This window comes from Haliaeetus albicilla, chromosome Z (assembly GCF_947461875.1).
Source record: "Haliaeetus albicilla chromosome Z, bHalAlb1.1, whole genome shotgun sequence".
NCBI classification, from domain to species: Eukaryota; Metazoa; Chordata; class Aves; order Accipitriformes; family Accipitridae; genus Haliaeetus; species Haliaeetus albicilla.
The window spans coordinates 69,811,305-69,838,808 of NC_091516.1; the positions used below are offsets into that span (position 1 = coordinate 69,811,305).

General features: G+C 39.2%; 1 protein-coding gene across 12 annotated transcripts in view; it reads right to left on the minus strand.

Moving 5' to 3' along the window:
- ARB2A (ARB2 cotranscriptional regulator A) overlaps window positions 1-27,504 on the minus strand; it is a 272,845-nt gene that overhangs the window by 59,758 nt on the left and 185,583 nt on the right. For 7 of the 12 annotated variants that reach the window (XM_069777136.1, XM_069777131.1, XM_069777134.1 and 4 more), the window contains exons 9-11: window positions 16,921-17,037; window positions 13,531-13,615; window positions 10,497-10,571 (exon numbers count right to left, since the gene is read on the minus strand). In XM_069777136.1, coding sequence (XP_069633237.1) covers window positions 10,497-10,571; window positions 13,531-13,615; window positions 16,921-17,037 — 277 coding nt within the window. Of the gene's footprint in view, window positions 1-2,360; window positions 3,455-10,496; window positions 10,572-13,530; window positions 13,616-16,920; window positions 17,038-27,504 lie in introns of those variants that run through there. The other 5 variants (XM_069777137.1, XM_069777130.1, XM_069777140.1 and 2 more) reach the window with 3 other exon arrangements.

Genomic DNA, 27,504 nt, shown 5'->3' on the forward strand with positions numbered 1-27,504 from the left:
TGGGAAAATTTTTATGCTGAAAAGGGAATAGATTTGAGTGAATGGAGCAAGTTGCATAAGCAGATGTCTAGACCTCTGCCCCCAAATTATCCAAATAACAAACATTTTAATGTGACTACTCAGAGTAATGACGAGTCCTTGAAGTTCAATTACCCTAGAATTGCAAAGTGACACCCGCTCGTGGGGCACAAGTGTTTTGAGATTTTGTTTATGTTCCCTACATGTGCAGCTGCATATGGAAAACTCCAGTCGGAGCAGCCACAGCATGCACACCTTCTGGCAGGGCTGGGATACTCCCTTTCACACCAAGCACAAGTGTTCAAATACACAGGGGAAACCCTTCCAGCTTAACACTCAGCTCAGTGTACAGGTTAAACTCTGACGAAATAGCACCGATCATCGGGAGGCAAAGATGGAAACAAAATCTGACCTGTCTTGCCTAGCAAGGCGAAGTCAGGGCTAAGGTCTGCCCTCACGCACGTGTGTAAACCGTCTGCGGGGCTCAGGATCCCATGGGGATCCTCATGGGAGTATCTAAGAGTCAAAAATTGGCCTTCAGATTTAAAATATATGTGGGATTTATTTATATGTAATAAAATCATATGTATGCATGTCATATATTATAACATGTACCATTTCAAATGATATATTAACATAAAAGTCTCAAATAAAGTGATAAGAACTTTTACACACAATGCCTCATTTGCATAAAGATTAAACTCACAAAAAGACAACACTTGTCCTTAAAAGTAGTGATGGGCACTTAACAGTGTTGTTCAAAAGTACGTGACACTTGCCTTCAAACCGACTACTGTATTCACAGCAGCAACAATGAACACCATCTAAAACAGTTTACTCTATTGACCATGCCAATTATTTCTCTCTTAAGCTGCTGCAGGTATGTCTCGTAAACCTACCTAAAATAAAAGGATTAATAAGGGAGGAAATGTTCTATTGCCTTCTTTCACATAAAAAATGGCATATAGTTTTAAAAATATTACTTATTAAATGTGGCTCACTAAATTACAGTATTCATTGGAATACATAAATATTCATAATATTGAGATATATATATATAATCAACAATTATCACATAGAGCATGGTTTTCATGTCATAATGTAAGAATATAGTATGTCTGCTTAAATTAGCCTTGTCCTTAACACTATTTGTTAAGTAATCAGCATCTGAACATTAGCAGTTGTTTGCTTTTGATTTTAATAAATAGATAACAATCACAATGCATTTAAAGCAAGTCACTTAACTGTCCCTGTACATTAACATGACGAGATCAGTTGCTGACACTGGTTAGCAGAAAATGACAAGTCCTCTCCACAGAAAATTGGGCCTTCCAAATATAGGCATGTTCCTTGATAGGAGAAAGTTTAAAGTGCAAATATACTGTGAAAAGGGCCTCTAAAAATGGCATCGCAGAGCTCCATGTTTCTCATCTTCTGGTTATCTCACAGGTTGGGAAACTAATCTTCTCGGCTGAGAGCTAGCTGGAGCAGCCAGAAAACTGTTAAATTAGCAACTTGAGGGCAGGGTGCTAAGAAGGCAAATATGATATAAATTTAACCTCCATGTGTTGCAAATAAATTTAATTTATGTGGCAAAGAAAAAGAAAAGGAATGTTAAAATGAATTCTATGACACTGCTAGCAGTTTTTCCAATTCTTGTTTGTGTCCAACCACAGCCATGAGCAGGAATTTGATATAATTGGCATTACGGACAGCCGTTAAGATAATTTGTATGCCTGAAGTATTAAAGTGTCTGTTTATTACCTAGAGTGATTCAAGTGCATAAAAGTGGTGAGGATGTGGTGCTCTATTCTAAAAACCCTGTTACTTGTTCCAAGCATACTGATAAATCTGAGCTTGGGTCTTCAGTGCATGTATGCTAGCGTGCTAAAAAAGCCCAGGAGGAGATGGTGGTGGGGAAGTTTGTGGCAGACAACCCTGGCAAACCAGAGAATGGGGTAAATTTCTCCCTAAGCACACCTCTGCAATGGTTGAGAGCTTCACCACCCTGGAAGGCATCAGCTCTGGAGATGGATATTGGTGGTCACAAACATAAAAAGTTTCTAAAAACTATGAACAATGATCTTCTAACATGAAAAGGTGTAATGCTTTCCATGACTTTACCTTTTCAGGCAGTGTTGGGATGGATAAAGACAAATGGGTGGCTGCCTGGGGGCAGTGAACCTGACCTGATGACATTGACATTGGGTGGGATTGAACAGAGAGAAGCCTCAGCCGGCAACGGACACACTCGGTGCTTCAAAAGGGTATTTTCTTCAAGGTAGGGAAAAATTAGCAAATTTAATCAAGATGACATGATTTAAACATAAAGGAATGAATGGTATTTTTAAAAAGTTTATTGGATGACAAAAAAAACTAAGACCAGGTTAGTCCTCCTCATTCAGCAAAAAAGTGGAATCAGTCAAGGAATAGAGAAAAAGGTGGAAAGAGCTTGTTATCGGCACAAAAAGATTATAAGGAAAGCTACAGTTATGTGAGGAAAAACAATCCATGGCTGTTAAACTTAGCACAATGAAGAACTTTGTTTTATATACAAACAACAAAAGCAATCCATAGCAAACATATGTCGATTTTCAGATGGAGGGAGTGAAACTGTAAATAACAATGCAGAAGAAAGTATGAAATTGTTCAATATATGTTTCTGTACTCTATTTGGAAAAAAAATTGCAAAGTGTTTGATGAAGCACATTCTTTTTGCTGCTCATCAATATCTTCTCTGGGATAAATATTTCCAAATCAGCAGGCTTGCTGAGTTTGTATTCAAAAGTCATAAACCAGCTAACTGGCTACTGATGTTCATTTTAAATAACACTTAAAATAGCAGAGAAGTTACAGAAGATGGGAAAAATCCTAATCCAAAATTTCAGACAAGACTATTTGCACAGTTTGCCTGACATAAATCTCAACAAAAATAATGGAAAAATGGATATATAGGTCCATAAATTCCTACCCGAGGTACTGTGGTCATGAAGAATAAGTTCTCAATTTTTGCTGGAACTTTTTACACGTCTGTCTTCCTCTGTTGCTCTTCTTCCCAGGCAATCTACTCTCCTTTAGGAAAACAATCCCAGTTCATTCAAATTTTCATTGCAAGTCTTCTGCTGTAGAATAATCACTCTCAGTGCTTACCACTCTGTCCAGCTGGCTGATGTATTTTTTGGGGTACCTGTTGCTTACTCAGCTATTCCTGAAGTTATATGCATGCACCAAGGAAGATATAGGTAAATAAAATGGGAAGTTTGGAAGAGACTGCCCAGCGAGGACATGTCATCACACAACAAATAGGAAAGAACCAATGAGATGAGCACCTGCCAGGAAGTGATGTAAGAACATTGGTTCTTGCCTTGGGCTGGGGGATGAAGCTGATGCATGCTACAAAATCCCTTTCAGACCCACAATGCTGTGATATTGGAGCCTATTAATGAAGAATTAAGGTACAAAAATGTAATTAATTCAAGCCAATGCAACTTACTGGAAAATATGTCCTAAACAAATAAACTCAGTTTCACTCTTTGATGAATTAGCATGTTTAGTTGGTAAGGATTTATATGCAAATAGAGTATACTCAATTTTTTGTCAGGCATTTCATTTATTTCTCCAGAACATCCTGAGCAGCAGGACTAATTATGCCAACTTTGCTAAATGTTTTTAGACAGTCCTTTTTCACCCTTTTCTCTCCAGCAACTACTTTTTGCTCTTCCCAGGTTTCCCATGAAAATTCTGGAAGAAAGACCCTCTATAGCGTCATTACACTGAAGCCACTTACCTGGTACTGTTGGCTGGCAATGACTGGTGCTTTGCTAGCTGTTTGTTACAGGGCACCATGTCTAGAACCTCAGTTACTCCCCCTTGTCTTTCAAGAGAGACATTAAAAAGTCTTCATTTTACTAGGAAGATACATTCCTCATTTCTTCTTCTGTGCTGTAAACTATTATCACAAAACTTGGTGAAACTTAATTACACCTAAATCTTCAAATTAGGTAGAAATTGATCAGTGTTTCATAAATTCACGAGGGGACAAACGGCACAACTTTAGAATTCTTGTTTACTCATGAAAACAGGTTAAAAGTCAATATTATTCAATATTTCTAAGAACTTGCAGACTAAGTAATCTGCAAATGTAGTTATCGTGGAGAAACTACTATTGAATAGAGATGTTACTGCTGGAGTGTCCGACGGCTATTTGACAACACAGAAAGTAATTATAAATTCACTGGTGGTAAAGCTTCTGTAAATGTGGGGATGGGCAGGATGGTTATCAACAATAAAGACAACTGCCTTTTTTTTACTGTTAATCTATTTTTTTTTTAAAATAAAAGCTACCTGCAACATTTCATAACACTACTTTAGAACCAAGATGAAGAGCAGCAGCTCTAGAAGGGGTATTGCTGGACAAGCCTCTCCTAAACTGACTCTCTATAGTATGGTGACAAAAGGGTCAAATGTGACTGTTGGCTAATGAAACAGGAGAAAATCAGGTACTGAAGTTTTGAAGTCTGTGTATCCCATCAGTAAGATGCAGATGGGTCTGTTCCAAAGAAAAGATGTTGAAAGACTGGAGATGCCACAGAAAATGTATAAAAGCATTTGAAACCTGGAGAAATTAACTTGCAGGGAGACTTAGAGAACTCAATCTATTCCATTTATCAAAAGAAAATTGAGTGTTGATTTGATTCTAGCATCTAATTCACATGGAGAAAAAGCAAATGTACTAAACGGTTCTTTACCTTAGTAGAAAAAGGCACAGCAAGAACTAATGGCTGGAACTTGAAACCAAAGTAAACCAGAAATGAGCCACTCCTCTTAATAGTTTGACAAATTACAAAGGGAAGGAAGCAATGGATTCCACATCTCTTGAATCCTTCCAGCCAAGGCTAGATGCCTTAATGGAAGACATATTTTAAGCAAATGCAAGTTTTAAATTTCAGCATAACAGCATCTGGTCAAAAGTTAAAGACCTATACATAAAAGTGGAGAATAAGTGATCTAAATGTTCTTCCTGGCCTAAACTATATACATCTTTGAAAAAACAATCAAAAGTTTTAAACTGAAAGTGCACCTTTTGAAAAATTCTACCAAATCCAAATCCAAATTTGGATTCTAATAGAAAATGCAAGCTGAAATGTAAATGATCTTGTGGCTTTTATGTCAATGTGGATAAAAATTTTGCTATTGAATTTTGGATTACATCTCTCAGGGAATACCTTCTTACAGGTGCTGAGCTCTAGCAGAAATACAGTTTTTACAATTACACTGATGTACCAGATCCCATCTCTACAGATGTTCTGGCTTCATAGAGCTATTGAGGATGAAACACAGAAAATACTTTTAAAAATTACTAACATTAATGTGGATGTAACTTGGAATACAAATACTAACATTCAAGCTCAATCCCACAAAACACTTAATGAAAACTATCGAGATGCAGGTAAAGAACTTCAGTATTGCTGGACTGGAGCCTGTAGGTATTTCAGAGGAGCTTAAATGAGAGACGACTATGGCCTTCTCTTCCACCCTATGGAAGACACATTTCAACTATGCTTTTACCCACCAGTTAAGCAGTAAGGAGCAAGGTGTACTATCTGATGTAATGTTGCCTATGTGCACTGAGAGGCTGTGAAGGCATTGGGTGTGAAAAGGTGGTGATGAGCCACCATGTAAGGAAAGCTTTTGCTGTCATCACAAAAAGCAAGAGGATGTGGATAAACACCTATTTCTGCTAGGGCATATTCTGACATGCCCTGGGGAAAAAAGTAAATTTGAGTCCCACTCTCACAGAATCATAGACTCATAGGATCATGGAATCATTTAGGTTGGAAAAGACCTTTAAGATCATCGAGTCCAACCGTTAACCCAGCACTGCCAAGTCCACCACTAAACCATGTCACTAAGCGCCACGTCTACACATCTTTTAAATACCTCCAGGGATGGTGGCTCCACCACTTCCCTGGGCAGCCTGTTCCAGTGATTGACAACCCTTCTGGTGAAAAAAATTTTCCTACTTTGCAGTCCAAACCTCCCCTGGTGCAACTTGAGGCTGTTTCCTCTCATCCTATCACTTCTTACTTGGGAGAAGGGACCGACCCCCACCTCACCACAACCTCCTTTCAGGTAGTTGTAGAGAGCCATCAGGTCTCCCCTCAGCCTCCTTTTCTCCAGGCTGAACAACCCCAGTTCCCTCAGCCACCCCTCATAAGACTTGTGCTCCAGACCCTTCACCAGCTTCATTGCCCTTCTTGCTTCTTCTTGTTTTTCCCCTTCAACAGACAAAACTAGTGCAGATTGAACTAATACTATATTGGCTTTTTAGCAATAACTTAATCTTACTTAACATAGTCTCTTTTAAAGTGTCAGTCTTAACTGTCACTTAGAAATCTGCAGCAAAGTTGCATCACCTATTCAAAACATGAAGGTGTTCATTACTTGTTGTACTGTCGTTGTGCCTGTAAGAGCTGTAAGGAGCCAAGGCATAAGTATTTTAACAACACGACCATGCAGAAGACTGGTTAAGCATCACCTATTCTGTCACCTGCACGGGCTGAGAAGAAGCACAGGCACCAAACAAAAAGTCCCTGAACTCAAGAGTTTGCAATTGCACATTAGAGTAAGACTTCAGCCAACATGTAGACAGATATGGATATAAAACGCACTAATGAGATAGCATTAAGTAGTATCAGAAGCAATGGTCATGGCAGTCTAACCGTTGTCAAACACTTTGTAGGAAATATCTGGCTGTAATAATTTACATTATTCATTATTACCACAATCAAAGACAGCCTCAGGGACCCTGAGGCAAGCATACATCACTCTAACTAGTTCACTGTACTCTAAAAAAATGCAATGACAAATAGGTATGTTTGAGTACAAGAATAATTCTTGATGAAATAGTTTCTCTAACGTCAGTACTGCCTCAAATACATGTAACTATTTTGTAGAATGGTACACGAATATGAGCATTTGTCCTAAAAAATAACAGTACTGGTGGTATATCGAACACCTAGCTGGTCATATAAAAGTTATAAAAATGCATCATAAAATTGAAACTCTTGTAAAACCAACCTCTCTGACTGCAGCAACATCTGGGAATTGAAGTCAACACTTTCAAATTCATATTTTGATATTTACTTTTGAGGCTCTGGAGTTCTGGAACAGAATCTGCAATGTCGCTCAACAGGTCTTTATAGATTTTGCCCTTTCCAAAGCACTGTAAAACTAAGATACTCAAAACACAACATAGGAGCTCACATCCAGCTAGGTACTGTACATGAAACGAAAAGCTGCCTGCCACACCTGAGTCTGAGCAGGAGACTAAAGGCAGAGCGCCTTTGAAGAATCAGGAGTAGGGAAAAAGCTACTTACTTCAGCGCTAAAAAGATATTAGTTAAAGTTGGACTCAGTGCAGCAACTGCCAGAGCTGTGGCTAAGACAGGATGATGCTTCAAAGTTTCCGTAATAATTTCCAGTCCCCGACAGACAACGTACAGCAGCAGAAATGGAAGTGCAAGACCAACACTTGCAGCACATGAGGGTGCTGACACAGGGCTACAAAGCAACCTTCACACTGCAGATTCCTGCATTCATCCATTTGTGCTGTTAATGCTGCAAATACCTTAAAACAGATTAATATGCAGCTAAACACAGGAGCCTGCCACCTTGACAAAATGCTGCAGTGTTTAATCTTTTCTCCTAAGTGCAAAGCTTTTATTGACAGAACTGCATGCACATGAAGACGTACAATGCAAAGAGGTTTACAGTAAACACTGATTACTGTAATCTTAATCTCCATGAATGACTAGTGAATGCAGAAATAACATTTTTAGCAAAATGGGTAAATTGCTTAATCTGCCTTATTGTAAAAAGTGCATGGTTTTGCACTTATTTCTTATATTGCTGGAGTTATTGGACATCTACCCCCGGTCACAAAATACTAATGTCAGAAAACAGCCCAGAATGGTCTTCACCAAATCGATTAAAGAGTGAAAAATGAGAAGCATTGGTAAACTGGGCTAAAAGCCACTAAGAGGATGAGCCAGGTACTGTCTCAGTGCTTCATGCAGTTTATGGTTGTTTCTGCCTTGATTGTTATGAGCAAGAAACATAAATGTGTAAGAGTGCAAGTGTAGTGTGATGCAAATAAAACAGAAAAAAAAGCAGGAAGAAATAATTTGGTCCTTCCGTATGCCTGTCACAAGCCTTGCTCATGCAATTACCTCTGTGCACAATTGAACTCTTAAAACAGTGGGCGGAAGTCACCTGTTAGGCAAAGCCAAAAAAACCTACCGCCTCTGTAATCTAATGGCTAATTCGTGGTTTCCCTGTTATCAACACAAGCTTCGCAACAAGGGCTTTATCTGATGAGCCGGTGCAAGCCTGTGCAGGGGCCAGGCTGCACGCCGGCTCTTCCAGGGAAAGGCTCGCTGCGCCAGTGATGCGCTCACTTTCTTGGATCTGTGCTTTTAAGCAGATCTAACAGTCCAGAATAACTTTACTTAAATTTACTGTAGCCCCATGGAAGGATTATTGATGCTATTCTATTACTTAGCACAAAGCAGCAGTCTCGAGGGGACTGTTTAGTACCATATTCTTGTCTTGATATTAAATCAAGCTATGCCAAGGACTCAAAAACAGCAGGTAACAAGCTTTTCCCTGTTTTTCAGTGAGCTCTGCAGAATCTCATCTTTCATTTGTTTTGAACTGCAGGTCTCTTATGTGCATACAGAAAAACCTCTTAAAAAACCCCCCAAGCCTTAAAGTACATAGTGTGTGTTTAACACATGCAGGAACGCTTCTGGCTGTGTTTTTACTGAGAGGCTCTATGGATGACAACCCTGGTCCTTGTTGGGACCAGCTCTGTCAGAAACAACCATCAGCTCCCCTTCGCTTCTCCCAGTTAAAAGGATTTGAACAGGCAAAGTAGGAAAACAATGACTTTCTGAACCTCTGTGCAATGTGAAGGACTTCCTTTTGGTGCGGACACACGCAAAGCTTACACTCTTACCTGAGTTCGGACAACTACCACTAACCCCAAACACCTGCAGTAGCCTGTTAGAAATAACATTAATGATCTTTTCTGAATTCAAAGTAAGGAAAAAAAAAAAAAAAGTTGTGCTTGGCTTGCCTGAATGAAATGAAATGTTTTATACACCACACAAAGTCAAGCTTGACATTTGGGACTCGGAAATACTATCTGAGGACTCACTGAGGATACTGTTCAGAGCACCACCAGCATGGGTCATACCTGTCCCCCCAAATTAAGGGTTTTAATTCTGCCAGCCTGAGATCACTTTATTCAGCTACATGAATTAATTCTTGCACTTTTTTCCTTATTACACACACATATATTCAAGTCTAGGCTCTTCCATAAACAGAGCTTTTCTTGATTACTGTCAACGTTCCATTCCATTGTGTCATCTTGTTTGTCTTTTGATGTTATAATTTCCTTATTTTACAATGTTTTAACTACATTGGCTGCAACTGTTAAAATAATAACTAGTGATTTTGGGGGTCAACTAGAAAGGCTTTAAAAAGATTTGATTAGCCAATTCATTTTAGTAATGTTAGAATAACTTCCTTTTTATTTGACTATGTGAATGAGTGTTGGTGCATATTCACTTTGGCAAAATACTGCAAAGTTTAATCCTCTCTCCTAAATAAAAAGCTTTCACTGACAGAAACACATGAGCCAAAGAATGTATCTTACCCAAACACTAAGGTGCTCCCCATGAGGCACCCCAAAATAATTCGTATTCAGGAAGACAAAGACCACGTTTAGCCAGCAATATTTACCACAGTGCCTTCCCTGGGGTAATGTCCAGGCCACTATCCTGAAATCAGAGTAATTTAATTGCTGAGCAGCAATCAAGATGGACACAGATCCGTGGATCTGCTTTCTCCCATCCTCACTCTCAGCTTTTCCCACCCAGCAGCTGCTCCAGTAGGATGGATTCCCAAGGGCTTGTGAAATCCCTGCTCCAGAACTAGAAGAAATGTTGTAAGGTCTCTAGACCCATTAAGTGAACTACAACTACAGTTGGCAGTAACATGATACAACCTGCCATTAAAAGGTCTATCCCATTGTCTATGTCAAATTACAAGTGGACCTTCAATCTTCTAGCCAGTAAGCCTCCCACCCCTACTCCATTTTATGTGATGATCTTTAATGTACAGACTACTTTTAAATTCTTCACCTTTCTCCTCCCTACAGTTGCTTATGTCTTAGACAGGAGAAGGATCCATCTCCTCTGAGACAGAAGAGAGGTTTTCTGGTTTCACTACGTTAGGAAGGTGGATTGCGACTGAGGCAGAAGATGACCCCAGGTCTGACAGAGGTCCTTAATGAGGGCTGAAAGCGAAAAGGGTAGGAGATATAGGTTTTTTTAACATAGACCGAAGGCAGGAGACTGACAGAGGGCTTCTCCAGGCCAGCGAGGTGACAGTGCCACAGCTGAAGACCTTACCTGTGCAATGCTCCAAAGCTGGAAACCAGAGAGGGCTGTGAGCCAGAGAAGGAGCAGAGGGGGGGACAACCGTGCCTGGTAAAAGATAAATGACAGAGGGAGAGCAGTGGACTCTTCTCTGATAAGGAAGAATGCCTTGTTCTTGTTGGAAAAACATGGAAGGGTAACAAGGCGGGTAGTGTTGAAGAGATAACCTCAACAGGAGCTCCAGGTCTGATGGAAGGTGTCTGAGCTGGGAGGTATGTCTCTCCACACTGCATGGGAGCCTTTTTAGGATCACATATACCACACCGGACAACTATATTAGATGGAAAATTTTAGAGCACAATCCCCTTGGTGTGATGATGACCTGTCACAGGAAGACCTTAGATCAGAAGACACAAATCCTTGAGACGTGGAGGAAAGACCATGAAGGTGGGACCTTCGCAGTACCCCACCTCTTGCCACAAGGACAGAGAATGGATTTATTATGGCTTGCTTTTTCTGTATCACTGTTGTTCTCATGCCCACAATGTTTAATTATTAAAGTGCATTCATTCCTTTTTGTAACTAAGGCATGAATGAATTACGGCAAACATTTTAATTACTTAATAATGCTCTAATCAAAAGCTTTAACAACTCTATCTGGAACTACAAGTTGTTTTTCCAGTTTGATGGCCGTTTATTTCTCTCTAGTGATTTTTAAGGGAAATGCAACCAAGAGACTGTGACATAATCTGCTCACAAACAAACTGGGGTTGCCTGTAAATCCCAATATGCTGAATGGCTGAATATCAGACCCTTTTTGGAAAAGCTGGCTCATGAGGTGTGACCAAGAGGCACTTATTCCTGAACTTCCTTCTCGGTGCAAACACAGATAAAAGATGGGTTTCCAAGCAGAAAAGTGAATCTTTCTTCTGCAAAAGGTTTATTTCAAAAAATCTCCTCTGATTGCTCTGATTGCTCTCACTGTCATTCATTGAAATACCAAGGGCAATGCTGCCAGTATTTGAGTGTGGACTATTTCAGTACTGCAATTCTCAGGAAACGAATGAAATAAAATCTCTCACATTAAATACTAATGCTCCTCCATCTAGTAGCATTTCATAAATTTATTACAGATTACTGTAATGCAGGCTTATGCCTTTGCTCGTATAAACACACTGTAGGAATTATTCACTTGTTCCTCTGTAAATGTCTTACAGTTGTCCGTATAAGACATGAATACAAGAAATATAAACAAAAACATATGAGCAAATTGATAATTCAGCACCAGCCACATAAAGCTATACTACTTTAAGCTGTCCTTATATTACACGGAACCAACTTGGAAATAGTAAGCTTCCATTTAAATAATTGTCCAGAATCTCTGATGAGAACTTCTAAAACATCAGTGATCTTAATCCAGTGGCATTGTATGTATGCATGAAATACAAAGAGCCAACTTTTACAGCTTTTACTGGCTGAAATCCTACTCCATTTAAATTAATTCTGCCAGACTTCAGTGTAGCTGGGAATTCATTAAGTGGGGTATAAACATTATGCCCACTATGACCCATCCTCAATAGAAGTGTAAAATTAAGACTTATTCATACTCCTATTAAAGCATCACTCTGTTTTTCAATAGCGCTTAGGATTTCTTTTATAGAATACCTTTTACATTATTTACATAGGACGAATACAAAGAAGGAGAAGAGAAGCTCAGATGGAGGACTTTCAGTGCTGGCAAGTGTACTGTAAATACTGACTGGTTGCCATCCAGGCCCCTGTTTACCTGACTAAAGTGACCTCTATAACATGCATATTTCCACAACAGCAACACAGACGTCAGAGATGGGAAGTTAATCCTGTTTTAAAGAGTTCCACTCCTGAACACTGTTTTTCTTTTAAACTGCCGTGCTCTCCCCTAAAGGAGCAAAAAGTTGGTAAACGAATGTTGAATCTATGAAAATTTTAGTAATATATCATCTCCCTAAGCACTAAAGAGCAATGTCAATGCTATTGCACTGCGTCTGCACAGAGCTGATGATCTGCATGGTTAGATCCCAACCCACAGCAGAAATGTGATTACAGGTCTCTGGTTGTTGTGAGCTCTCAAACAAAGTACCGCTAAATTTTCCAAGCCTTAAAAATATCCTGCAGTAAACTAAATTTCATCTGCAAGGTTAGGTCTCATTAACAACCTCACAAATCCAGACAGATATGAATCTCTAACTTGTCAAATGAACAACTGCGTCTCACAGAGCAAGGTCAAATACTGTTCCAGCTTTTAAATTAATATTGTATAGGCTATGTCTTCCCTTGAACCTGATTTTATATTCTACAGAAATACGCTACCTATGGCTTTTAGGAAACCTGATAATCAAACATGAAAGTTCAGTAACAGCTTTATGTATTTTAGATTACTTTCCTACAGAGACTGGAGATTTTCCTGTTACATTGACAACTACATCTACTTTCTGGAATTATTACATATTAACAAAAGCCTCTGTGTATTATTTCATGCACTCCTTATCATTTACGGTTCATTAAGGAAAGGGCATAGCTGAGTATTTCCAAAACAACAGAAATCTCACATCAACATTCTTGGACACTGTAAATAATTTGCTACATAAACTGGACTTATGCTGATCACAATTCAGGAAAGTGTCTTATTTCACTTAGCTGTATGTTTCATTAACGTACTTCTTTAAAACCTTCTTGCCCACATAGAGTTAGATATTTATTCAAGGATCTATGATAAATTTCGCAGTTTCATTATCACTATTATTTTTCTTAAGCTCCTACCTATAATGTCACCAATTACTTAAAGCCAAAGAGAAAACAAGACGAGAAAAATATAAACTATGAGTAGACAAGAGAACTTAAATCCCACACAAAGCAAAAAAACCCCATTAACAGTGGGCTGCACAAAATAGCAGCAGCCATACACTTTCAACCACACCTTGCCATAGAAGGGTTAAAATGCATTCAGAACCAAATGCGTTTTTAAATAAACAAAGCTGCTCCTGGGCACAAACACGTATACTGCCTTGCTGCAAACAAAGCCACGTACCTGCAGAGACGCGGGGGCAGTCCGGCAGCATGGACTCCACTGACGTGTCCAGGGGCTCGGAGCTGGACACCCAGTTACAGCAGTTCTGTAAGAGTAGGCAGGCAATTTTGGGGTAAGCCAAAAACTCAGAGCAAAAATAAATACAGACTCTGTATGTAAGGACAATGATCACATCAAAATACTCAAACTAATTTACGTAGCAGTCCCAACAGGGACAGGAAGGTGCACTACACTAGCTTATTGACACTAACTGGCAATGAAATATTGTAGTTTCATACTAAATGCGCAAAAAGAGTAAGACCGCAATTCAGGAGATTTGCAACGTGCTTAAATAGCTTGTCTTTAAGCGCTACTTTGAGTGCCGGTGGACTTACGCAGGTGCTTGGACCAACCGGTGCCTGAATTACCCACTGCGGATTTTAAGCTTTTCCTTTCTGTAGTTGTTAAATAGGTGTTGATATAAACACTGAGCCTGCTCGCTTGCCAACATTAAGAAATCAGAATTTTTCAGGGTGTTTTGATGGAGTACACTGTGGAAAGAATGGTTGTGAAATCACACAACAACAGATTATAACTGAATGAAAGCCATCAAGATGGCAGATTAATATTCAAATAATAGGAAATATAGCTGAGATGAATTGCACAGGAACATTTAAAAATGCAAATACTGGTCTTCAGGGAATTATGTTCAGGAAGCATTTACATTTACCTTTCATTCTTGAACCTCTGAGTAGGATGAATTTACCATGAATTTTTAAAATGTTTTGCTCCAAATGCTACTTGTTCAGGAGTCTATGAATTAAAGTATTAAATAATATGCTTTTAATAAAATATATTGAAACTACATTAAATATATTGAATTGAAGATTTAATTATAAAGCAACTACATTTTTAATAGGATTGCCAGCTGAACTACAAGATCTACATGGCTTCCCTTATTTGAAATCTGAGTTTTCCCTTTCTGAAAACCTGATTAACTTCATTAAGGGGAAAAAAAACAAAACCCCACACAACTTTTTGGAAAGACCCAATGAATTTTCAGACAGATTTCTAAAAAATCATCCCATCAATCATGATTGCAAAAATGGACGATTGCTATTCTGGTAAACAAGCATGTATTGTGTATTTGTAGATGCTTGCTGCCCTAGTTGTGCACCATGGAGTCTGTCCTCACTATGGAAAGATCCTTGACTGGTAGATCAAGTGTCTTATTGTATTTCCTTAATTCATTCTGTCTGGAAGAAGATGTCAGCTGTGTTGCAGTGAGGAGAGAATTTCAAAGGCTTCAGTCCCCACCAATAAAGGGCGAGGAATGGCTTTTGAATAGATTTGTCAAGGCAACCCTACTGTTCTGGGACCAGGGAGAGCAGGAACAACATAAAGGAAGGGTTGCTGTATGAGATTAGAAAGTGAAGTTCACAAAGCATGGCAGATTTTTGTAAGAAACAGTAGATCAATGAAACTATTGAACTCGATGGAAAAAAAAAAAGAAAACAAACACACTACCCACTAATGTAACTTTTTTAGTAAAAAAATTATTAAAATGGAAGTATTTCACAAAGGCTTTAAGGCTTAAAGTAGTAAAGCATTATACATTTTACAATTTGCATGTATAATTTTAATTAACAGCTGAATGTGAAATTGCAAATGTAAGATGGTAGAAATTATAAAAGAAGTAGAATTTTTATGAAGTATTACATTCATTTGAAATAAGTAAAATTAATATTAACTACTGATAGAACACTACATCAGAGAGCTGGAGATAATACAGAAGATTAGCACACAATTAACCAGCTTTTATATACAATGTGACACTTGCCTGTAAGAAATAAGTATTCTCGAAAGCAGTGTCAAGATATGTAAATGGATGATTTGTTTTATCATTCATCACAGCTCCTAATAAATTCAAAAATCATGACTTCTATAGGTACTAAAAATAGGCCACCAATGATACAGGAGAGATAGCTTCAATGAAGAATTACTTTTTTAACAATTCATTCTTTCAATGACAGCAATTAGCCCTACAGACAGGCAGCGATTAGGTGTATATTTTAATTATTATTCATTTTACCAGTAGCCTTAAACCTGATTAAAGTAAGAGATATCCAGGTGATATGCTAGTCTTAATAACACTCAGCCACACTTCACATATGTAAAATTCTTCTTTCTTATAGGAGATTTTCAATGCTAATGTAAGTTATGACACTCCATCCACTTTTTAGGCCATTAATCATTTAACTTATTCTTTAAGATCTACTTTCTGCAAATGAAATTAAAGGTAATGCACTTGTCTTATTCAGACTAAATGCTTAAAGAAAAATGGAGTTGTCAGATTCAAATTACAGGATTTAAAATTTCAGTTTTACTACATAACATATATTTTAAGGTTTTGATTTCCCATAAAGAAAATGGGGATTTTTCTGACAGAGCCTGTAGGGGTTACCTTTCTTTATATTTTTAACATTTAAGTCAGAGCTGTCAGGCTGCATCCCAGGTGATTCTCTATTCCCATCAGTCATGGCCTATAAAACTGTAAGGTTAAGTCAGGAATAGGCAGGCTATACACAAAGTTTCACTAAATCCATGTGAAAGAAGTCAAGTCTAACAAAAAGTTCAGGATGCGACCAGTTTAAATTTGCCACATAGACCTACTGTTTTAGTGTTTGGCAACAGGAACATAGAAAACACGGAGATGAGCCTGATCTGGCAAGGAAGAGACTCATAAGTGGAAGTTTAGTTGGTCTCACTTAAAAAAAAAATTTGATTTTTAAAATCTCAGCAACCTCATACTTAAATATTAAATGAAAATTAAATGCATGGCATCATCCTTCACCCAAGGGTGGAACTTGGTGCTGGCTCCCAACCAACACCAGATCATCTTGGACCAACTAGCCATTGGTAGGTGTACAGCAGCAAATACTCCAACTTTTCATCAGAAAACCTCAGAGCACTTCAGAAGTAATTACATCTCATAAAACTTCTGAGAAAGGCTTTTTTCCCAGTTGTGCAAATCATCAAAATGAGTCATGAAGAGCTTAAAGGGGGTTTTCCACTGTCACCAGGTCAAGCCAGGAGCGCTGGGTGCACCCTGGACTTTGCTCCAGATATCAGGCAGTGCGTGGGCTGCCTTGGTATATGTCTCTATATTGCTGTGCAGCAGGAAGAAACACTGGACTTCATTCTTATTATTTTGACTGCTAACTTTGAACTTCAGAAATGGGTTTAACCTTGGTTATTTTAGGGGCTGGTATGGGCACACAATTTCCATCGTCCTGTAATGTGCTGTCTTTCATACCCTAAAGAAATAGAAGAGGTCAGCAGATAAAGACATGTTTATAGAGCCATACACAGATGTATACACCCCAACTCTTTAAAAAAAAACAGCCTCACCTCTCGCATCCACTCTCGAATACTTTTCCCAACTTCTTGATGCCACACATTGTGAACAGAGTCTGTCAACGCCACAGCAGTTACCTTATTCTTTACTTCTGCCTCTCGTTGAATCATCTGTTAAAAAATATTGGCTTTAAGTTCTTTCTTCCTATTGAATAGAGTCTGCTTAGTCACAGATAACGATCTTAAATTAAAAAAAGAAAGAGCAATACAGGTTCAATACTTGACTTCACTTGTTTTAAAGTTTATACAAATCCTAGCAGCTCCAGAAACACAGAAAGACCTAATATTTTTGATAAAAGAAATAATACTAACTTTTAACTGACTGAACTATTCAGTCCTATTATTTTCCATGTGGCTTGACAATTCTAGGATTAAAGGTATCATAGTGAAAAAATGGAAGATTCCCTGAGGACACCTTTTACAAGCTTCTCCAAGTTCCTATTTCCGTGCTTCAGGGAAGCTGATACCCGTGGTTCACTGTAAGCTACTCATGACTATCATCTACTAATTTTCAGTAGATTGCTGTAGTTTTTCTGATGTACAATCTTACTTTGACTTGTATGGTTTTTTTTCTTTTTCTATCCAATTTAGCTACCTTGCACTCCCACCATGGTCCCAAAATTCTTTGTGGTCTCTCTTATACATTTGCTTACCCAGCTAATGCTGGAACCTCTCAAGATTTTTTGGATATTAAAGAGCCTCTGTTGCTGCAAATGACAGTATGACTAAATAATATTAGTTCTAAAACCAATTAAATGATTGCTGCAAATAACATGAGTGAACTGACAAAGATGCTGTGGAATTCAGTGCTGCTCTGCAAGATAAAAGGGACTGGGAAAGAATAGTTTGATATCAAAGAGAGACAAAAAGGTTTTAATCTCCTGACACAAGTGACCCTAATTTGTAACACTGGATCAAAGAAAGTATAATGAATTATACTTATAAAACCAGCATTTTGCAACTAGTGTCTTTATCACTGTATATGCTGCACTAAAGTTAATGGTTTTTTTCAGCTTCTTTTTGTATAAATGGCAATGCATACAACATTTCTAAAACCAGGCATCCTTTGTTCATGCTCTAGTAACTGCTTATCAGCACACAGGCTGCACCTCCAAAAACACTGCTCTAAAAGAGACTTTTACAATGGGGATGTGAATTATATTTTGCATCAGAAACGTCAAAATAAACACCTTGATCCATATTTTTGATAGAAAAATAGCATTTACCCACACCTTATGCAAACTACCTCCTAGTTTCTTGAAAATATCACAAAAGTAAACACTTTTGACCAAACACTCCGATCCCACATAACCGCACTACAACATTCTGAATTATCGTGTCTTGCCTTCTGTTTGGCTTACATTATGTACATTTTAAAATCAGTGTAATTGAATTAATATTCTAAGGGAAAAATATTCACCACTATTGGCCAGGTAGTGTCAATGCAGAGCTCCCCATTCCAGATAAAATCAGGTATTCACCTTCCCCAGTACTCTGTCTTTGGTAATGTCAGAATTACATGACTCTGGAATTCAGCTGAGCTTAGAACATCTTGGGCAAGTGCGTATGAAGAAACTCTTAAGAGTAATCTTTCTTCATGTGAAGCCTTTCCACACATACCATTTTTTCCATCATTTACCCTCCCATGGGGCACATTTAATATCTAGAATTTTTGGAGGATGGGATATAACAGATATGTGTGCGTGGGACGAAATCATGCATTTAGGACAAAATATCATCTATTGCAAGAGGCCGAGCTTCATTCAGATGTAACACAATACTGACATTTTCAGCCAAACATCTGATACTGAGCACTAAATTTCACTGTAAGTATAAAGATGGCAAAACTCCCTCCATTATGAAACCATATGCAAGAATAGTGAATCTCTCAGGACGATCTTCAGGCCATTGCAGGAACCACTGGTGATTCTGCTAAAGTGGGGATGAACACCCTGAGCTCCAGAGGAGGGTGGAGCCTCAAAACAAGGGGTTTTATTGATGCTACGATACCCCTCCCAAAACCTGTACAGACATCTCAAGCACTGATAAAAGTTTTGTCTCTCAAAGGGCTGAGTCACTCAGACCTTCGACCAGCCTGGTTCACCAGAACTTGGACTCATTATGAATATCTCATCTGCAATATTCTGTTTTGTTCTGCTCTGTTCTATTCTATTCAGATCTTTAAAATGACACCAGGCCCCAAATGTGATTTAGATCTGCCAAACATCTGAAAATACCGGTTTTTAGAGTGCAGCTTTACCGTCCCCTTTATCAGGCAGAGCTATGTGCATGAGATGATCATGGAATGGATGACCCTTTGATTGCAGGGCAAAACCAGGCTGCTTTGGGGAGGGCTGTGGCTAGTTCTTTCTCTTACCAGCCAACACAACGATCCAACTGCTTTACCTTGACATAACAGGTAAGGTAGCATCACCCTCCTTCTCTAAAGAGGACAGCATCTGCAGAAAGACCTTCTGCTGAAGGGCTGCAGGACCTGCTGGGAGTTGTCAGGAGCTTGTGTTGCCAGGCTTCTCCTAAACCCAGCACCACAGGCAGTGTGGTTAGGGGACCGGACCCTCCGTTCCATGTAAGAGTGCCTCAGAAATCCTACCAGAAAAAAAGTTCTCTGAAAGAGACAGTATCTAAAAAGAAGACGTGTAAGCCACACACGCCCAACTCACACTAAACCCTGCTGTATACTGAATAAGTTTTAGAAACACGCCATATGCACTAATAATCCTAAACCAGTGCTGTGCATTCCAGCACTCATTTGGCTGCACCCTCTTGCACAAAATGCTGTGATTTAAATGGGTAAAGGAGCAAAAATATCACTGTCCTTGAAGCGCACGTACCTACCAATTACTTGGAGCTATTACATGCTGGGGGAAGCTTAAAATTGGCACCAGCTCGTTGCGTTACAGCATGACTTCCTCCATGAAGGGCTGGTCTTCAGAAGCACTGCTAATGACCAGCAAGGGGAAAAAAATACGCTCTGCTTTGGAAAAACAGTCGTCTCTCAAGCTATTGTATCCCACATTTCTTGTTTTGAAAACTAGCCACCCAGTTCGCCTAAGAACATCACCTTTTTCTTCAAACCAAAAGGAAATACAGATGCGCAGTTCCCTTCTCCCTCTCTAGACCTAGCTCAGGTTTGCTATTCTCAATTTCCCTATCCACATGGAAGAACTGGCAGCCATCGATCACCATCTCTTCCTACTTTTTCTTCACAAGGTACATGCAGTCTTTGCTTTTCAGATCATAAACAATACGGGGAATAATATGCAATATCCGACATGCTGCTGGTGCTTGCTGCTCAGCTTTGTGGATGCCCGCAGAACAGTATTCTCTTCACAAAGATCAGCAAAGAGACTGAGGCTGACAATGCGAGGTTTTTGATAACTCAGCCACAGTGCTGGGGTCAGGACAAGGGCTCATGGATGTAGCAGCAAAGAGGGATTGAAGAGATTAACTGAGCTTTAGCTACAGATTTCTCTACATCCAGCGCAGAAGAAATAAGTTTTGGTAGGCATCCATGCCCTTATGAGCCAACTTGGAAAGAAAATAGACAAAAACAATATATCAAGTGGAGAAAGGATCAAGGGTATAATCTTCCCTTAAACAAGAAGTCTAACGTGTCCATCTTTAAGTGACACAGAAATGTCAAAACAGAGCATATCAAACCCAGGACACTTAGCTTCTACCATAACAGTTCAAGTTCTCTGCTACAACAAGACACTAACTGATAATAATAACCAAGGAGAACAGATCAGGGTGATGCTCAAGCAGCAGACAGTCTTATCAAGGAGGATAATTTATCCCACAAGAATATACAAGAAGCCTATGTGCTTTTGGTCACAGAAACTTCAACACCCAGTAAATGCTTCAGATTCAATGGATTGATAGCTCACAGTTAAAACATATTTATCTTTTCCAAAAATAGTTTTGAATTCCCATAAATCTGAAAAATTCAGTGAGCAGAATAAATTGTTAGGGTAAAATATACTAACATTCAACACAAATGTAGCACCCAGCTGCCATTCAAATTTGATACAACTACAGTTGATACAACCAAATTCCAAGGGAATGATGCTATGGGATGCATGACTTACACTTCCCAGGACTAGTTTTATTCCATGCAACCAGTACAGTCTTTTAAAGTGGATATGCTAAAACTGAAGGTATTTAATAGACCACAGACTATTTACAATACTACAAGTTTTTTTTGGTTTTGTTTTTTTTTTTTTCAGGATAATGGTGCCTTTTACTGAAGCAACAATTGCAAACAAAGACCTAAGGATTTTGTCTAAAGTTCATTTTATGCCTTATACTCTTTGTACGTCAGTAAATTCCATAGACAAGTTTTCACAGCCTAGGATTTACTTAATTTCCTGCTCAATGCTCATTTTCAAATTTTAAAGTATTCTTAGATGAACAGATTTTGCAGAAAGCCATCTCTCTGGCTTATGGCTCCGCTCACTATACTTAAATTCCTTCTTCTTCTTCCAATAACTCATTTATAGTCAGAAGTAGGGGAACTGGCACTTATCTGGTAGGTAAACCCGTTCTTATTTATTGCTGCATCACTCAGTACACCACTCTGGGTCCTCTAGGCTTTCCCAACCATGTTTTCTATTCAGGCATTTCCATTTTACCTTTGTGTTCCTTCTTTGTATTCAAAGTAAAGTTTGTTTTTGTAATTTATTAATCATAGATCATCACTACTTTATATTTGATTCCCTTAGAATGGCAAGTCATAGAGCAGTGTTCACTGCAACAAGTCAGAAAGCATTCAGGCATCTTTTTGAAAGCCCTCTCTATGCCAGTGGTTGAAAATTTGTTCCTTCACTTTGCAAGGGAAAACATTAATTATCTATTTGCACAAGCATTCAACTCTGTCGCGTACATAAGCAAGAACTTGAAATCCCCTAGAAATGCATTCTTTAAATTCATATATATGTTAATTACCCATTTATTGGTCAATTTAATAAGTGTTCTACTGCTAAACTGTTCTACTGCTAAAGGTCAGATGGCAATCCTCTATAAGTTTATATTACACAATTATCATAACTTTATAATGACAAAAGGTTGATACCTTTATTATCTGTAGTGTATGCATATAAAACATAGCCTCTTACACATATATTACTTATGCAGTATATTTAGTGTGTGTGTATACATATTTAGAACAGATGAGAATACATCTTTGGTATATATTTTATAGCATAGCACTCTTGTCAAATGAAAGCATCAGTATGCTAGAAGGGGGACTCAAAGGTCTGATCCTGCAAACACAAAAATCTATGAATATCCCAGTTAGACTTTAGGTAAAGGGCCTGTGAGAGTAACTCTTTGCAGGATTGATTCCATACTCTTAATACCTATTCTAACAAATTTAAAATGGCTAAAAATTCACCTTCTGAGGAAGGTAAAAGGAAGTTAAAACACGCCTCTTTCATTTTTATGGGCTCAGACAATCAAATCAACCTCCACCACATATTCGGGGGATACTTAGCTCTTCTAAGTTGCTTGTTATTAGGAATAAGGAAAAATGGATTAAAAAAAAAAAGCCCCCAAATTTTACTTTCTCTTGAACTTCTGAAAAAAACTTTCATCTACTTCCCCTGTCTTCCACCACAATTTCAGTTGTGGCATGGTGTTTACATGGTATGCACTGGGCTTGAATGGGCATGTCTACAATAAGCACTTGGCTTGGAGCAATGTAATTCTGACGCAAGTCCTCCATTGTCTCCAGTTGCCTCATACTGGTTTGAGTCTCTACAAGGTTTTGGTGGATTCCTTTCAGAGGAAACTGAAGTGGAAGCCCCTGTCCAAATATCCTCAATGATTTCTAGAAGTGAAATGAATTTGCAGTAGAAATTCTGGTGGATCAAAACAGCATCAGCTGGTCTCTGAAATATTTGTAAAAGCAGTGGTAGATGGTAAGAAAGAAGAAATCACACGCCAGGAACTTAACACTTTTGCAGTGATGTGTAGATTCTTTCTTGGTAACTTCACGTGCTCTCCTTGGAGCTCGGTACGTGTCTACAGTCATTCAAGATCCTCTTCAACCCTCCTTTCACTCAATCTCATACAAACTAAGTAACTGGTCTGTCTGAATGGTAGCACTTGAGCCTTTCTTCAGTTGAGAAGGACTCCTCTTCACCATGAAGCATACGATTCTGTATGTCTGTAGTGCAAGCTTGTCGGTCTGGGATTCCCAAAACCTTTCACTGCTTCCTGGATGGAATTCCTGAATTTCTGAAATACTTTCAGTTTTTTGCACATCTTAAAATGGAATTAGATCCTCAAGTCTTCATAAAATATTATTCATTAGGGATTAGAATTAATCAGCAACTACACTTGAACAGCACATAGAAAAAATAATAAATAATCCAAAGTTAAACTAGTTCCCATTTTCAATTAGCAACAAGAATAATTCTACCTAAATGAATTCACAGACATGATAAAATCCCTACTTGCAGCAGAAAAGCATCTGATACACACCAGTTTTTAAACAGCAAAAGAAAACAACTGCAGAGATACAATCATAGAATGACCATAGCCAAGTACTTTCTGATATTTTGTTCAAAGATCTATTGGATGTTACATCTGCAATTGTGATAGTTTTCTACAGCAATAAATCACACTGAGCAGTAATAATAACGCATGAACTTATTAGAACAGATTGCTTTAGAGCATCTGGAGTCTAGGACTTGTCACAGTTCACACTGTAAACCAATTTCTGTTGCAGAACTTCTACTGAAAATTTCCATGCATACCTTACATTGGGGGTATAAGTTCTTAAAATCAATCATGATTAGAAAAATATTTAATTCTAAAATAACTCAAGATTAAAAAAGCATAGGGGTCATCTCCCTTATGCATAGCTCAGTAAAAAAACCAAAAAAACCCTGTACACAAAATTCTGCTGGTAATAGTTTGTGAACAGCACAAACAAAACTCATGGCACTCTAGTATAAAAGCCTCAGGCTTCAGCTTTATTAAAACTTTAAACTTAATAATGCAATTCTCCCGCTTCTCTTGTCCCTAGTGTCTTACAACAGAAAGCTTACAGGAGGAAAAGGCTTCGAGGACCTGTAATAACGTGGAGAACACCAAGTTCCCAAACACAGGCAGTTGTGCTAATAGGTGCGACAGGACCGTGGGTAGGGATGCTGGCTCACCTCGCTTACAAACCTCCCAGCAATTTGTCTAGTATGAACGAAGCCTAACAGATCGATAGAAAGCTCATCACAACATCAACTGGAATGGTACTGTGTGGGTAAAAATCTTTCAGTGGGTCCACTACATCTCACTCACAACAACTCAAACTAAAACAATCCGGTGGAAGGGGCATCCTCCATGGTCTGGAGCACAAAATCTTGGCATTCTGTGGATAGTTTCCTTGCAGACCAAAAATGTACGTTAGACAAGAGGGTTTGGTGAAGGTCTTCCCATCAAAAGCTCAGCTAAAGCGAACAAAAGCCAATCCCTTTTTCGGTGCATCTCAAGCTATTTCAGTGGTGAAGGTTGCAGAGATATTTGCCTTTGGGCTGCTGGAGAACCGTGGTGATAGTCAGGAAAGGAGGTCTGGAGCAGTGGGGTCAAGCTGGAGTCAGCCAGTTGGTACTCCCTCCTGACAGCAGGAGTCTGCTGGCCCCGAACTGGAACTCTGAGCTGGGGAAATCTCTGTTCACCTCATTGGCATGAAAATAAAGATTTGAAGGGTCAACAACTTCCACCTGCCTCAACCAGGAACAGAAAGTGAAGCCTGATCAGTTTAAGCGTTAATGTTCCGATGCTGCTGGGTGACGTTGGCTTGCCTCTAATATACATGCTCAAAAATGGTCTGGTCTTAGGAATGTGATGCTCCTCAAGGGCCAATTTATCCTTCCAGGAAGAGGCCTAAATTAGCATGTGCAGTATTTAGCACAACTAATGCTGAAGACCATCTGATACTCGAGCTGGGTTGTTTAAAGGTAGCTTGGGTACATCCAACGTAGTACACGAGCCCCAGGAAAATCGTATTTGACAAATTCACACAGTTCGCTAAACTGTATTTCATTTTGTATTCACAGTTAATTTGGACTTGGGTAGTAGAAGATGTTGCGAGCACATGATAATGCCTAAACCTCTGGCATAGTGGAAGATCCTTTGCTGCTCTGGCTTCACCATGCGTCTGTGTCAGCAGCATCCTCTTAATAGAGATGCAGGAGGTTTTCTGGCAGGAGGCTGCATCACCTCTCCAAATGACATGAGCTCAGACAGCAAGAGTATTCCTCTGTTGGAATAGCTACGCAAAACCTGCTCTAGAGGTTTTGCTAACATAGTTATCTTGGCTGGGGTGGCAAAGGATTTTTTCAAGCTCTTAGCTGATACATCTTTGCCAATAAAACCTTATGCTGTAGGTCACAGCTTTGCCTTTTCTTGGTTTACCTGGATTTTTGAAGCACTGCATAGCTATTTGACTGCCATGCCTAGTTTGAAATGAAATAATAAAATAAAATAAAATAAAATAAAATAAACCAAACCAAACCAAACTAAACCAAAACAGTTAGTAAAGTGCCTTGATCAGAACCACCTCGGCCCATGACTGAAAGTTCAAAGTGCTGTAGCATCAAGAAAGGTCAAGATCTATGCGGACTAGGAAGCAGAGGTGTCTCTGCTTGAAACTGGAAGCGTTCTCAGCCTCTTGCCCCAAAATTGCTCGCCTGGGCTCAGTTTCCACAAAGACTTTCACAGTCCTAGTCTGCTCCGAGCACAGGCAAATCACAAGCCATCATTTTGAACGCAATTCCTTGTTTGAACGCGCATGCGTTGGGTGCCAGGCTTTCAGCCTGATCTTGCAGCCATTAGGGACAGTTTGACGGCATTTAAAAGCAGTAGTTGGTGCCCAGTTGACCCCTCGCAGTGACCCACGGCTGAAGGTGAGGTGCCGAATGCTGCCTGCGACCTACTGGTGAGCAAACATTAGTAGAGTTTTCAAACCCCGCCAGTTTTCTTGCTGTTGACGGGAGTTGTAGGAAGCTCCAGACTAGGGAGGAGCGGGGTCTTGGGGTGCAGACAGATGATTGAGTTACAACGACCCCTCCAGTCGCCGCCTGTCAGACTCGCCGCGGTAGCTCGCAGCTTGCACGGGCTCCGCTAAAGGGTGGCAGCAGAAAGAAGCTGGGTTGTTGATGCTGCTACCAACCTCGGCCATCTGGTCCACCCATCTGAGAGATGCGACTGCTCCAGGGCAGAGACACTCATCTGCTCCCCAGTCAGGCTCTGCGCCGCCACCGTTTTCAGCCCCAGGGCTTCGAGCCTGGTCAACATCGCTGAGGTTGTTACTTTGGGCGATTTCAAATCAATTAGGAAGTGGGGCTGGACAGAAATAAACCCTTCTCACACCGGGAAAAAAGTTCTTCCTAAGGTACTTGCTTGAGCTGAACATCTTTTAAATTACAGTGGACCAGCTTTGCTGTATCTAAACAACCAGTACACATATAAAATGGATCAATAAAACTAGTCATTTACTCTCAGCCTGTCTGGTTGGGCTCCTCTTTTGCATCGTGTGGGGTGAAAACCTTTAAAAGCCTTGAGCCAGAATACGCAGGTACTTGGAATTTTATTTACTCAGATAAAGGTAAATAAAATACAGGGATCTTAAATCTTTGTGTTGACAAATTAGTTGAAATAAACCGCTCCTGAAAATCAGTGTGTAACAAAACCATTAAAACACAAGGCTTGAAAATGAAATGATACAAGGGGTTGGAGTTTTGTTTTGATATTTTACCATCACGAAGGTAATGGTTCATATCTAATGCAAAACGTGGCCTGAAGTAAGTTATGGAAGTAATTTTCTCATGTTTTAATAAATGTGTAAATCTAGAACTCAGCCTACAAGTGAACAATCATATTAGTGAAATGAATGTGAAACAATCAAGTAAATAACTGTTTTTACATGTTAAGTATCAAATACAACAGGGTAAAATGGCATTACTTCTTCATTGCTTCTGTTTGAATGGTACATGGAAAACTTTTATTACAGCTTTATGCAAATCTCATGCTGGTGCATTTTTCAAGGAAATAGTTGATTTCCTTATATTTCATTTTATACCTAGAGAAACAGAGAACTGCACTGGTTTAACATCAAGAAGGGCAAATCCTCCACACATTTCTGGATATTGGCTGAACAAGGACCAAGCATTTATTTAAGAAGTTGCCCCTGTTTTATCGTATGTGTACATAAACATGTCAGCCTATGTACTAATTTTCATTAAAAGGCCAGACTTAAAAAAAACCCAACAAACAGAAAATGAGAAAAGCTGAGTGCTAAGCTGAGCACCTCACAGATGGACATGGAGTCTAACGCCCTTGTTATTTAAACACAGACAGCTGGATTTCCACTTCAGCCAGAGGATAAGACAACACTCACTCTTCCTGTCCTTTGAAGACTCAGCTTCAACTCTTGCAACCTCTGAGTAACTTCAGGAAGGAAAAGTCTCTCCACAGGCAAGGTCTCTGAGCAAGAGGGTATGTAAACTGAAACTTTTGGGGTCACACAGACTCATGGAGATAACTCTCTTTCTGGTT